The sequence below is a fragment of the Phocoena sinus genome, chromosome 14 (genome assembly GCF_008692025.1).
Source record: "Phocoena sinus isolate mPhoSin1 chromosome 14, mPhoSin1.pri, whole genome shotgun sequence".
NCBI lineage: Eukaryota > Metazoa > Chordata > Mammalia > Artiodactyla > Phocoenidae > Phocoena > Phocoena sinus.
In genome coordinates this window covers 24982709-24996647 of record NC_045776.1, presented here as the reverse complement: position 1 = coordinate 24996647, position 13939 = coordinate 24982709, and the positions used below count along the sequence as shown (strand labels likewise).

General features: G+C 53.7%; 1 protein-coding gene across 11 annotated transcripts in view; it reads left to right on the top strand.

The window, feature by feature from the left end:
- Nucleotides 1-13939, top strand: part of CTIF (cap binding complex dependent translation initiation factor) — a 307297-nt gene that overhangs the window by 206763 nt on the left and 86595 nt on the right. For 9 of the 11 annotated variants that reach the window (XM_032654473.1, XM_032654475.1, XM_032654471.1 and 6 more), the window contains exons 8-9: nucleotides 1941-2433; nucleotides 5135-5434. In XM_032654473.1, the coding sequence (XP_032510364.1) occupies nucleotides 1941-2433; nucleotides 5135-5434 (793 nt within the window). The remainder of the gene's footprint in view (nucleotides 1-1940; nucleotides 2434-5134; nucleotides 5435-13939) is intronic. The other 2 variants (XM_032654474.1, XM_032654472.1) reach the window with 1 other exon arrangement.

Below are 13939 nucleotides of genomic sequence, written 5' to 3'. Positions count from 1 at the left end.
ATGTGGAATCTAGAAAAATGGTATAGATGATCTTAGTTGCAAAGCAGAAATAGAGACACAGACTTAGAGGACAAATGTATGGCTACCAAGGGGGAAAGGGGTGGGGTGGGAGGAACTGGGAGACTAGGATTGACACATATACATTATTGATACTATGTATAAAATGCACAACTGATGGGAACGTGCTGTATAGTACAGGGAACTCACGTAGTGCACTGTGGTAACCTAAATGGGAGGGAAGTCCAAAAGGGAAGGGATATCTGTATGTGTATGGCTGATTCCTTTTGTTGTGTGGTGGAGGCTAACACAACATTGTAAGGCAACCATACTCCAATAAAAATTAATTTAAAAAAATTTATCAAGTGAACAGTGAAATTGAGTTTATATAAGTAATAATAATTTTAGAGCAAATAAATATAATTTGTTCATGAAATGCAGTGCAGCGAAGTTCTGTTGTACCTGCCAAAGAGATGGATCACAGACTGGGACAGGGGCCTCGTTCCCTAGAATGTAACGCCTTCTCTCCACTTCTTCACTGGCTTTACAACTTTGAGGCTCATGGTTATCCTGTTCTCCAAATGCACTTCAAATAAGGTTATGGCATGGAAAACACCGTGAGGGTGAAACAGAGGTGGAACGCAGGAGTGCTTCAGTGATGGAAGCAGCCCTTGAGCTGCTGGACTGAAGGGTCCTCAGAATACCCCCACCCCCTTGCTCTCCCTTAGTCTTCAGATCAACACGTTTGGGGTTTGTCCCGTGATGTACACCTCAAATTTGTTCCATATGATAATCTCTGCTTTGAAATTGTCAAAAAAAACTCGATGAGCCTGTCTGCCTAAAACCACCATGTTAAATATCACTTCTGTATTGCTCAGCTTGGGCTGCCATAACAAAATACCACAGACCGGGTGGGTAAACAACAGAAATTTACTTTCTCACTGTTCTGGAGGCTGGAAGTCCAAGGTCAAGGTATTGGGTTTGGTTTCTTCTGAGGCCTCTCTCCTTGGCTTGTAGGTGGCCGCCTTCTGGCTGTGTCCTCACATGGGATTTCTTCTCTGTACCTGCATCCCTGGTGTCTCTGTGCGTTCAGATTTCCTCTTATTATAAGGATACCAGTCATGGGAATTCCCTGGCGGTCCAGTGGTTAGGACTCAGTGCTTTCACTGCCAGGGCCCGGGTTCCATCCGTGGTTCCCGCAAGGCACGCAGCACGGCCGAAAATAATAATAATAATAAGGATACCAGTCAAATTAGATTAAGGCCCACCCTAACAGCCTCATTTTAACTTAATCACCTCTTTAAAAGTCCTATCTCCAAATGCAGTCACGTGCTGAGGTCCTAGGGGTTGAGGCTTCAACATATGAATTTGAGAGAAACACGATTCTGCCTGTAACAATTTCTTATAGCATATTTTGTTAGTGGGTTTGGGGGCAGAAATGTCAGTGTACCCAAAGAAAGGCTGTGTAACAAATGGTATAACTCTTCATGAGTCATGATGGTTAAAAAGTCATTAACAGGTTAGTTGTTATCAGATGCAGGTCTGTGTATATATCTTCACTGGAACGTGCATAGAATATGTTCACAAAATGATAATGGCTGCTTCAAGAAAACATACTGGCTGTCTGGGAACAGGCAGGAGGATTCACTATATACTCTGTCATTGTAATTTTGTTCCCTACACGTGTACTAACGCATATTCTAATAAGGGAATAAAATACTTATTTTAAGTCAAGGGTTGACTTAAATCCTATATAACCACAGGGACCTGTCTGTCATATTCTCTGCTAGTATCCCTAAGCCCCATCACAAAGCCTGGTGCATAGGAGGCCTTCAGTAAGGGTATTGAAAAAATGAATAAATGAATTCCTTCTAACGTTTGGACACAGGGACCCTGGCCAGCGGCCCCAGTGACCCTCTTTGTCTTTCCCCTTTGGTTTGCAGGCGGCAGCAGAGACCCCCAGGAGGGAACAAGCCGCAACAGCACGGTGACCACCCACCGGGCAGTGCCAAACACAACAGGGACCACCAGAAATCCTACCAGGGGGGCTCAGTGCCCCACCCCTCAGGGAGGTCCACCCATCACGGCTACAGCCAGAACCGGCGCTGGCACCACAGCAACATGAAGCATCCACCAGGCGACAAGGGGGAGGCAGGCGCCCACCGCAATGCCAAAGAGACCGTGACCATGGAGAGCCCCAAGCTCGAGGACGCCCTGGAGGATGCCGGGCACAGCGGCCTCGAGCCCCCCTGCAGCCCTGATGCCCTGGCCCCGGTGGCTTCCGAGAGGCTGCCCCTGCTGCAGCCAGGCGGTCCAGAGGCTGAGACAAAGCGTAAAGACAGTATTATTCCCGAGCGCAGCGGGGAGCGGCCCAAAATTACCCTGCTCCAGTCTTCCAAAGACAGGCTGCGGCGAAGGCTGAAAGAAAAGGTACCGGTAATTGAATTTTCCTTGTTCTCTTGCATCAGGGAGGACAGCGCGAGGTAGGCATCTTGGTAGGTGGGCTCGGGGTTGCGGACCTGGGGAGCCTCGTGGAGGGAGGCTCATGTGGCCCCAGCACACCTGGTCAACGCTGCCTGAGGGACCCCCGGCCACCAGACGGCAGGCCCATGGCCAGCTCTGCATGTGAACCCCCTCCAGCACATTCCACCCTCCAAGAGTCCCGGGTGAACACTCGGTACCAGCCCCCAGCCTGAGAAGGGAGGGGAGGAAGAGGCATGTGCCTCCAGGTGATGGGAGGTGGGCAGAGAAGGCCTGGTTCTTCCCTCCAGCATTATCTGGTGGCAGATACTGCCCTGTTAGTGCTAAAGGGCATCTAGGGAAAACACAGAGCCTATAACATAAGAATGCTTCTCCCGAAGGCGAGTACCAGGCTGCGCTCCCTGCCAGGGGAGAGCAAAGGTGAGTTGGGCAGAGTGCAGCAGACTGGCCTCAGCCTTGCCACTCCCCGCCTTCACCAGTCAGCAGTAGGGAGGGGTCTAAGGGACAAAATTTAAGGAGGCACTCACTCTCAGCATCACGCAGATGCCCATCCTGCACTGGCACAGCCCTGAGAAGGAGGGCCTCCTTAAATTTTGCTCCCCAGGAGCCTCACATTCCTCACCCTACTGCTGGCCCTGGTCTCTAAAGCCTAGTTCACAAATTCAGGAGGAGATGCCCCAAGCCTCCAGAGAAGGGCTGGAGCTCTGTCCCTGGCATCGTTAAGTCCACTCTGAGCACCCTAGCTCCCCGTCCTCAGCCAAGGGTGCAGGTAAGGTCACCTTGGAAAGGAGCTGTTCCCAAGAAAGGCCAACTTGCCCCCAGCTTTTCCTCCACGGAGTCCTCCTTTTGGGGCTTCTGCAGAGCTCGAAGTTCCAGGCTTCTCCCTGGCATCTCTCTACGGCCTTCTCTCCTCCACCTTTCACCTCCGAGGCCAGGTCCACACTCAGGCAGGACAAGGCAGGTCAGACCTTTTCCCTGATCAGTTCTCGAAGGTGACATGCTGCTGCTGGCATCCTTACAGCCCCGGGCCCCCACCCACTGCTCCCTGTGGGACGGGCGGCTGTGAGGTCCTGGAGGAAAGCCTCACTCATTCCCTTACATCCCAAAGATAAGAGCCTGGGAGAGCTTCCCAAGTGATGGCCAGTGTGTGGTCTTTGCCTGAAGAGCTTCTGGAACAGATTGCTGCAGTCCAGCCAGGGAGAGAGGACTGTTAATTCTCTCCAGCTCTACTGAATGTAACCGCAGTGCCACAGAGAGGAAACAACATGGGCTTTAGAGTCCAGCAAACCAGCTCAGTCTTCACTCTGCCTTTGACTGGTTAGGTGACCTTGGGCAAGTCACCTAACCTCTCTGGGCACACCTTCCCCCGCCCCAGTTTACCCATCTGTAAAATGGGTATAATACTATCCACCTTGCAGACAGACTGCAGATCAAATGCCATAAGCTCTGTGAAGACCCTCGAGGGGTTATTCTATACATACCGACCACTATTCCTGCCCTGGGGCCCACAGGGTTGGGGTGGGGAAGGAAGGGGGAGATAGAACAGGTAAGGTAGATCCATAGCGCCCGTATTTCAGCTTCAAGAACTGCCCTCAGGTGAGGCCTCCTGGACTCCTGGACCAGGAGGAATGTGCTTAAGCAACAGCAGGGCTAAGGGAAAGCTATAGACCATCTAACCTAACCTCCTCGTGTTACCAGGGAGGAAAATGAGGCCCAGAGAGGGAAACCACTTCCCAGAGCCATCCAGCTAGAGACAGAGAGCAGGTTCTAGGACCTGGGTCTGAGCCTCCCAGCCCTGGATTCTTCTGTTGATGCTGGAAGGGCCAACATGGGGCTTCCCTTTATGTCCCTGAGCCTGCCCTTTAACCCTGGTCTCACATCCCAGCAGTTAAGTCAGTCATTTTCCTGGCCGCCAATCTATACTTCTGAGACATCAAATGCCATTTTCTTCCTCCCCCAGCGCAGGTCTGGTCCCAGTTGTAGTGAAACCACTCAAGGGTGCAGGGTTTTTTATCTGAAGTTTCCCTCCTCGAAGTGCCAGTTGTTTTCGTGGCACGTTGAAGGATTCCTCGGTGTGCAGTGCTTGTTGTAAAAACCCAGCACAGTCTCCGTAGGACACAATGCCAAGGCCGTGTCACAGGCATCCCCACACCCAGAGAACATTATGGTCCTCGGGCTGAAGGAGCCGAGGTCTGCAGGACCAGGTAGCCACTCCATGGGCACCTTTAACCAGCAGAGCAGGCATTTTGGATGCTACCTCCTTCCTGACCTAGTGTTCCTGCCCTCGTTTTCTCTTGGCCCAATTTCTCATCTGTTATTTTATTTCATCTTTTTTAAGCCCCATTACATCATTTCTAGATTGAGATATTTAATGTGTATGAGGCAAAGCCAGTGTATGTGAGAATCCTGGGTAAGAGCTGTAGCTCACAAGAAGGATCCACCCAGGGTGTCACGGGGGCCAAGAAAAGGGTCAGCAGAGAGCCTGGGGCCCCAGGGTCCATGGTGAAGGTCGGCATTCCCGGAGGGATCAGACCTCAGGTTCTAGAAGGTGGGGCGGGTCCTTTCTGAGGGTGGCAGCCCCCCCTCCACTGGCCACCCCTCCGCAGAAAGCTGGGCTCCACTCAGGCGCGACTCGGTTTGTCTCCCGCACGCCCAGGATGAAGTGGCCGTGGAGACCACCAGCCCTCAGCAGAACAAGATGGACAAGTTGATTGAGATCCTGAACAGCATGAGAAACAACAGCAGCGACGTGGATGCCAAGCTCACCACCTTCATGGAGGAGGCCCAGAACTCGACCAACTCCGAGGAGATGCTGGGGGAGATCGTCCGCACCATCTACCAGAAGGCCGTGTCCGACCGCAGCTTTGCTTTCACGGCCGCCAAGCTCTGCGACAAGATGGCGCTCTTCATGGTGGAGGGGACCAAGTTCCGGAGCCTGCTTCTCAACATGCTTCAGGTAACGGACACCGACAGCTGCACCACCCGCCCCACCCGCCGGTGGGTTATTACTAGAGAGAAGGCTGCCGATTCTGACCACAGTTGAACTTTTCCCAAGTCCCACCCTTGCCCGATTAATTACAGAAAATAAAAAGGCACTCAAGGGGCAAGGGATGAGTGACTGGATTTGCGTGTGTTTGTGTGAGGGCTCCATGGTTACGATGGACCAATATAATTTTATAGGTGCTTCATGTCTAACCAGCCTTTCCCTCTTTCTATTTCCATGATAGGAGGGCTGGCTGTTGTCTTCCTAGGCTCTGCTGTGACCTCTCCACGTCCCAGCAGACATACACTTACTGTGGACTTCTCTTTTCCTCCTCTTTCTCTTCCCCGGGACCACCCTCCAGACCCTGCAGGTGGTGCACTGGTTGTGGTTGGTGCTGAGATGGGTCTGAGAAAAAGGCATAAGGGCCTTGAGGAGGGAAGCTTTGATCTGTCTGCCAATGCGCCTGGGCTCTTGAAAACACTTTTAGGGCCGAGGGGAAGCGTGGAGATCAAAGACCGTCTTGTTCCTTGGTGCTATCCCACTAAATCCCTCCACCCCAGAGAACTTAATCCCGCCCCTCTTTATTCCTTCCTCCGTGGGTGCCGGCGTCCAACGATGGTTTTACTGGGGTGTGTAATGGGCATGGGCATGGGTACTTAGGCTGAGCCCAGCACTGTTTGATCTCATAGGTGGAGAGCTGAAGGCCTATACCTGCTCTTTCGTCATGGGTGGTAGCAAGTGAACTGGTCCCAAAACTGGTGGCATCAGCATGGTGGCCATGCCAGGCCCAGGGACTTGGCTGTGGAAAATCATCTGTAATCATGCTTTGTATCTCAGGCTAGTTGAGATATGAAATGAGTTTCAGTCCAGGTGGGGTAAAGCAATAGCTTAGAAGTTCTGCAAGTAGGATTACAGAGCTGGAAGAAACCACCTGCGGGTCTCTCTTAACGAGGGTGACCATGTAATAGGTCATCCAAACCATGACACTTTTGAGACTGGGGGCTCTAGTCATAGTCAGGCCGAGACCCCAGGCGTTAACCAGGACATATGGTCACCCTGGTCTTAGCCACCTGGTTCGCAGTCTTCCCTCTCTTCCCTGAGAACAGGGTGGGAGGAGCCCCCTCCGAAGGCTGCCCATGGGATCCATCCCCGCCGTCCTCTCCTCTTCCCAGGGAGACTGCTCACTGCAACCCAAGCCTCGCTGGCCAGCCTGGGCTGCTTCTGTCCAGCTCCAGGCACCGATCGGGTTCCCATTCCTGGATTGCCCACGCTCCCCGGTGATGAATTCCCTTATTACCTGAGGGATTTGCACATCGGGCATGTTCCTCGCTCGCCGGAATGTCCTGGGAGAGTGTGGAGGGTGACAGTGGGAAGCAGCCTGTCTGCCACGTACAGCCAGGCACGGGGGAGTCAGGCACAGATTGGCCTTTGGCCTTGGCTTTTATCAAGAGAAGGGCCGGGATAGGGCAAGACTTCTAGACAGCAGTTGCCAGCTCCAAGTAACCTAGCCAGAGCCAGTGGCGGACAGACACACAGGGCGTGAGACGAGACGCACCCAGGAGGGAAGGGCAGCTGGCAGCAGGGGCCACCCAGGGTCCTGCCCCGGTCAGGCTTCTCTTCCAATGACCTGTGGTTAGAGCGGCCTTGCCCACAGTGTCCAGCAGAGCATCAGTCCTGGGAAATGCTCAGCCACGAACGGAGCTTCGTGGCCCCTACACCCGCCTCTCCGTCAGCCACAGAGTGGACTGGCTTAGGCCAGCAGGAAGGGAACCTGTTTGGCTGCACCCAACTCAGTGAAGTCCCCTTTGCATTCCCCAGCTAATGACTCCTTGTGGAATCAGTGTGCTGGGAGACAGTTTGGCAAACGCTAGCGCAGGGAAAGAGCACCAAACCGAAAGGCAGGAAACAGGGCTTCTCGGCCTGATTCAGCCATCGTCACCCGGAGCTTGGCCTCTGCAGCTCCTGCTGGGAAAGTGACTGGCTGCTCCACACTGGTCAGTGGACCTGATGATTTTGCCCTGCTAAAGATGAGTCGGGGGCCTCAGGGAAGGCGTGAGTGGCCCCACGTGAGCTGCTTCCTTTCTCTGTCTCTTCTGGCCCTGTTAGTGACATGAAACGGTCCTGGGTCCCTCTCATCCTCAGAAACTTGCTTACCCCATATCGGGGCTCTAGGTCTGTCATGTGTGACAGGCTTTGGGGGCCAGCCCAAGAGACCCAGTCCTGCTAGCGTCACTTGTCTCTGGGGCAGAGGGGGACCCTCACTCCCAATCTGCCATTTGCCTGGGTGGAGCCTTTGTGGGTCACATATTTAGAAATCGAAATGTCCCCTAGACCCTACCACCCCCTTCATCTCCTGCAGCCCCAGCTTAAGTGTAAGACGGAGAGGGCTGGAGCTGGATGCTCAGGCCTCCTGGGTCACTGTTCAGAGCCCTTTGGCTCCCATGGAAGGTGGGCTGAACGTGCTGGCGTGAGGCTGCCCCTAAGCTCCTAGCAGACCCCCGGTCACAAGGCCTGGAGGAAGCCAGCACCGCGTGTCTGTCAGGACCCCCTCTGCAGCTGAGGAGGTGGCGGGTTGGAGTAGGCTTTCTAGGCAGCGTAGTAATACACGGCCACTCACCACCCCAGACCCACAAGGCTCAAGAAAAGAGAGCAGTGGGCATAGCTCATTAAACCCCACTTTTCTTGTGACCCACAGGGGTGTCGTTTTTCACCTGCTCTCATCTTCTGGCCAACCTGATTTGTATCCCTTCCCTGGCCAGCAGTCCTGGGCCTGGCCCCCAGCGCCTGCGCCCTGCTTTCTCCCTCTGAGGTTCACGCTCAGCGGCATGCACTCAAGGCCCACTGCCTCTGGATCCCCAGCCAGCCCCTGGCTCCGTTCGGTGGCCTCTGAGATGCCCCTCACGTGGCCAGGTTACGCCTCTGCCTCCATGTACCAGTTCTGAGACCCGGCTTAGTGATTCTGGCTGCAAAGCGGACAGGGTGTGAAGTGCCCTATGAACACAGCTCCCAGCAGCTGTCTTTGGACGTTGCCCTCCTTGGCCGACCGCTTTCACTGCCTGGGCTTCGGCAGTGGGAGCTGGCAGCACGGCAGGAGAGGGGCAGGCTCTGATGTAGTGGACACTCTCTGGCACAGTGTGGCGCTGCCTGCCAAGCTGGGATGCCGCCCCCGTGGAGAGGCAAGTGGGCCCAGGGGAAAGTCAAAAGACCTTTCACCCTTCCCAGCCAGACTCAGTGTTGTTATCTCAAGACATCCAAAAGCACTTCCCTCATGAGCACGGACAGTGCCAGAGACCTTGGGGTCCCAGGGGACCCCTGTCACCAATGCACAGCTCAAAAATCATCTTCAGTTTTTATATCTAAACTGAGTCTTTTTGCCTTAGATGTGGTCATTTTCTTAGTAATGTTCTTGTAAGTAAAATTCTACTTATTAAACAGATATTTCACGGATGTCTGTTACGTGCCAAGCGTGTGGTCTTCACTAGATCAGGGCTTCTCAAACTTGAACGTGTGTTTCAATCACAGGGGATTTTATTTAAATAGAGGTTCTGATTCAAGAGGTCTGGGTAGAACCTGAGATGCTACATTTCTAACAAGCTCCCAGGTGATGCCCACGCTGCTGGCCCAGGGACCACACTTTGAGTACTAAGACATCGGATGGCTGATGGTTTGTAGGTGGTGGGTCAAGTTCATAGACAGGCCAACTGAGGCACAGTCTTTTATTGATGTGATGTCGGAAGGGGGGATCCAGCCTGAGAATATTGAGTTCCAGTCACCGGGTTTTCTTTAGGGCATTGGTTCTCAGCCTAGCTGTCCGTCAGAATCTCATGGGGAGGTGCTTTTATTGGGCTGGCCGGAAAGTTCGTTCTGTTAGTGAATATGTTGTTCGATAAAGTTCTTGGTGAAAATGAAAAGTGTGTCTCTTATTTTTATTTAAGACTGAACGAACCTTTGGGCCAACCCAATAAAACATACCGGTGCAGGGGCTCCCCCCTAGACCAACTGAATTAGATTCTCCAGGGATGGGCCTGGGCATCCTTTTTTAAAGACCTTTCTGGCAGATTCTGTGGTGCTGCAGATTGAACACCACTGTTAGAAAGTTACTCCAGAGATGCCCTGACTGTGCCACCCTTGTCACTTATGAACAGCCCTGCCTGTGAATCAGTCAAGAGATGTGTACGAGGTACTGGACTCTTTGCTGAGTGATGTGAAGGATTCAGAGCCTGAGCTGGTGGGAGAACACCAAAGCAGGAGATGTCAGCCCCCAAGACAATCCCGTCACCTTGCCCGGCCTCGGTTTCCCCTCTGTGCAGTGAGAAGCTGGGCTGGACCATCTCAGGGGACCTTTCTCACATACCTCGCTGTCCTGAGATTCCTCCTGCGAAGCCTCCGCACTAACCGCGTCAGCCAGGTGGAGGCTGCCTCTCCTCTCCCGCCCGCCCCATTTCTCTCTGCTCTCAGCTCCGTTCCCCAGGTCCTTTTCCTTTTTCTTGGTCTCAGACATTTGTCGAAGCGCCTATCACGGTTCAGGAAAAGGGCCTCACTCTCAATCCACGTTGCCAGGCTCGGCCACCAGTAAAGCTGAGGAGGTGATTCGTTTCCCCGCCCGACCTGCCTCACCCCACCTCTTTCCACCCGGCTCCCAGCTGCATGCTTGCAGGGTCCCGCACTCACGCGGCTATGAACGCTGATGGGTCCTGACTTCCGGGAGAATGTGGGCTGCCCGTGGCCCCTGGGTTACAGAGGTCACCAAAACTCTGGCTTGATCCTCACCAAGGAATTGTGGTACTGTGAGGGGAGGGGGGCTCTGGTTTCACAGCGAGGTGAAGAATGAACGTGCCTCTTTTTATGGGACCTTTGGAATGACAGGAATTGGAGGCCTGAGCCCCCTCCACCCAGCACTGCCCCGTCACCACCCTGGGCCTTCCACTCCGGCTCAGGGAATGCTCCTTTGCTGAAATATGCTTGGGTAGTATAAGTTCAAGCCCTCCTCTGTTGAAATGTGTGTGCCCTGTTTAGCCAAGAGGTGTCTGCATCTGAGCTATGCAGAGCAAAGTATTATTAGAGCAGGCATCAGTGTGTCTGTAACTGAACCCAGCTCTCCCTAGCAACCGTTGTCAACAACACATCTAACAGAAGGAGGCAATACCTTTTTTTGAAGAAAAAAAAAAAAACAGAAAACCCTCACCTCACCAAGTCGTAAACACAGCAAGGCTGTTGGGAAAAGACAAGGCAATTCAGAATCTGGCATGTGACCAGGTTTCAGAATAAATCGCTGTCTGCCAGCACCTTCTAGAAGACAGCCTGACCTGGAATGAGAAAATGGATAAGCTCTCCAGAGTTTTTAGCTGGGTCACCCATTAAGCATCGTGTTTGGGGCTTTTGATACATAGGAACTCAATTGCTTGGTGAAGGGGCTCCATGGCGCCTCTGGGAGTGATTTTAACTGTGGGTTTTAGCCCCAGAAGGGGCACTCAAGATTTCCTGGTCTGGCTGCCCCATCAGTGAATCAAAATACAAGCTGCACCTTCAGGGCTTATGTGACCCATCACCCCACTTTTACCCCGTTTCTGCCATCTGTGTCCCCGTCTTTGTTCCACATTTGATGGCTTGGGCAAAGGGACTGGGCTGTTTCTCTAACTCAGCTCATAAAAGGGAACCTTGGTCTTCCCTGATGGCACAGTGGTGAAGAATCCGCCTGCCAATGCAGGGGACAGGGGTTAGAGCCCTGGTCCGGGAAGATCCCACATGCCACGGAGCAACTAAGCCCGCGCGCCACAACTACTCAGCCCACGTACCACAACTACTGAAGCCTGTGCACCTAGAGCCCGTGCTCCGCAACAAGGGAAGTCACCGCAATGAGAAACCCACGCACTGCAACGAAGAGTAGCCCCCGCTCGCCACAAATAGAGAAAGCCCGTGGAGCAACGAAGACCCAACACAGCCAAAAATAAAATAAATAAAAATAAATTTATTTTAAAAAAAAAGGAACCTCGTTCTTCCTGGTTATCTCAAGGTTCAGGAAAATCAACAGTTGTTCCTCTTTACCCAAAATTTGGAGTTCCTAACCCCAATCTTTTACCGAGGGAGGGAGGAGAGGAACAAACATTGATCCTTGGTGTTCTAACCAGCTCTGAGTTGTAAGTTCCTTGAGGGCAGGAATCCTGGTTGTGTGATCATCAGTCCCCAGCTCCTAGCATCATGACATGTACACAGTAGGTGCTCAGCAAGTGCCTGAGGAAGGGAGGGATGGAGCCCTCAGTCTTAGGTACCAGAGCTCCCTGATGTGAGATGGGCTTCTCAGCTCTTCTGAGCACTTTCATGCGGTGAATGTGGAGATTCTCTCTCCGAGGTGGGTTCCAGGGCAGGATCCATTCCCCACGTTTACAGATGAGGACGGTGGCTCAGCAAGGCTACGAAGTCATGGGGGTGGTCAGTCCAAGACCCCAAGCTCTTGGCTCCCTTACCTCCCAAATAGAATACACCGTCAGAAAGTTGGGAAAACCAGGAATCCGTCTCATGAAGCTATCAGTGGGGATATCAAAATCCGTCCTCCTATAAGACTCCCACTGGGTTTCCAATGGTCTGAGTCTCTGGGCTTTCCAGGCCAACAGAGAGCTGAGGGTGTCTGAGGAAACACCTCCACGACTCCATCTGCTTTATGCAGATGGACCACACAGCTGTTCTTCCTGAGGCTGGCTCTCCCCTCGCACCCTCTCCCTTGGCCCAGAGCTCCGCCTTCACCCCTGCACGCCCACCACTGAGCCGACGTGCACTCCAGGCATGTAAACTAATTTTACTGTTGGCCCAAGCCAGGCATACTCAGGGATAGAAGCACATTGTTCTGTGCATTCCAGAGCCTGAGCAAAGCCCTGGACTGTACCCACCCCGAGCTCCCCTCCACTGGTTACTAGAAATCAAGAGGGAGAAAGCGGAGGACTGGCAGGCAATGCAAGCAACTCTCCCGTGGGCAGATTATGGAAGGTGATTCTGAAGGCCCACAAAAGGTCTCTCTTTCTAAAAAATGTTGCTCCAGTGGCACCCTGTGAGTTGTCGGTGCCCTGCAAGGGCCGGGCAGAGCTGGCACACACATTCCCCGACGGTGGGCGCCAGCAGGCTTGCCTCCATGTCCTGTCACAGGAGCTTGACCTGCGTAAGAGTCTGCGGCAGGTAGAGCTACCCCGCCGGGGACAGCGATGCCCGGCTGGTACCCATGCCTTTAGTCCACCGGACCCAAGCCAGAGGCGAGGCCTGTACCTCCTGCCAGACTTGTTGCCCACACTTGCTTTGGAATGAGTGAATTTTACCTTCTTTCTTCTAACCCTGATGTCTTCCCCTCAACAAACACTTACTGAGCACCTGCTGTGTACCACACGCCATGGCACAGCCCATGCGTGTGTCACCTCTGTCAGTTCTCCCTCCCCTCTCGTCGTCCCCCAGTTTGTGCCGGTGGGGCACTGGCCCAAGTCTAAGAGGTTTATTCAAGGACCCAGCTGGAATGCCTCAAGTCAGCTTTTTCTGCCTTAGTGGGGGCACCGTGGCTTCCGAAAGTCCTAAATCTGAGGCCCCTTCTAGAACTTTGGAAAGCCCCGTGAGACAGAAGCAGCCTGTGACTCGAAAAGAAAAAAAAAAAAGAAAGCATTTTGATTTTTTAATCTGAAAATAAGCAGAGGAAAGAAAATGTCAGTCCCAGAAGGAGCCCAGGCCAGCGGCCTCTGCCAGTCAGGGTCTTCTTGTCTGAGGCTGTGTCCCCAGGTGTCTTGGGGGGCAAAGACTGCGTCCGAGAGCTCTTTGTGTCCCCCACCAAGCCTGCCCATGGCAGGTATTCAGCAAGCATCAGACGGCTGCTTCCAGGAGCTTCCGCCCATGGGGACAAAGGCACATTGGTGGGCAGGTGCTGGGACAGCAGAGGGATGCACAGTGTCCTACTCTCTCCCATCTCTGGGCCGAGGAACTTACCCTGGTCAGGAATTATTTCACCATCACCCGTGTGCCTTGCCAGGCCGTGTCCTCTTCCCTGCACGCCCTCACCTCCCACCCCGTCTTCATTTTCCCTGCTAAATCCACTGATAGGACTTGGCCAGGCGCTCCCCTGTCTGAGGCTGCCATGCCGAGGCAGGCCCTGAAGATAAGTGGGTTATTGGAGAAGGCAGCTCGGGTGTCCCGGGCCCCAGAGGGTCACCCCTGGCTGGCTGGCAGCTCACCCCCAGCACCTCCTCCTCCCCTCTCCCCAGAGCCAGGCCAGCAGGAGACAACAGTTCCTTTCCCTCAGCTCAGCGAGTGGCCGGTCCCCAGCCGCCGCCGGGAATCTGAGCTATGCTAAGCTGCTCCAGATCGCCACATCGCTGCCCTGCCCGGGCACGGCCGGCCCAGACAGGGCGCCTCTACCTGCTGCGGCTGCCGCTGGAAAGCTGGCACCGCCCAGGCCGATGGAAACAAATCTCCCTGCGGGTTATGTAACTGCTCACCGCCCTGTCCCTG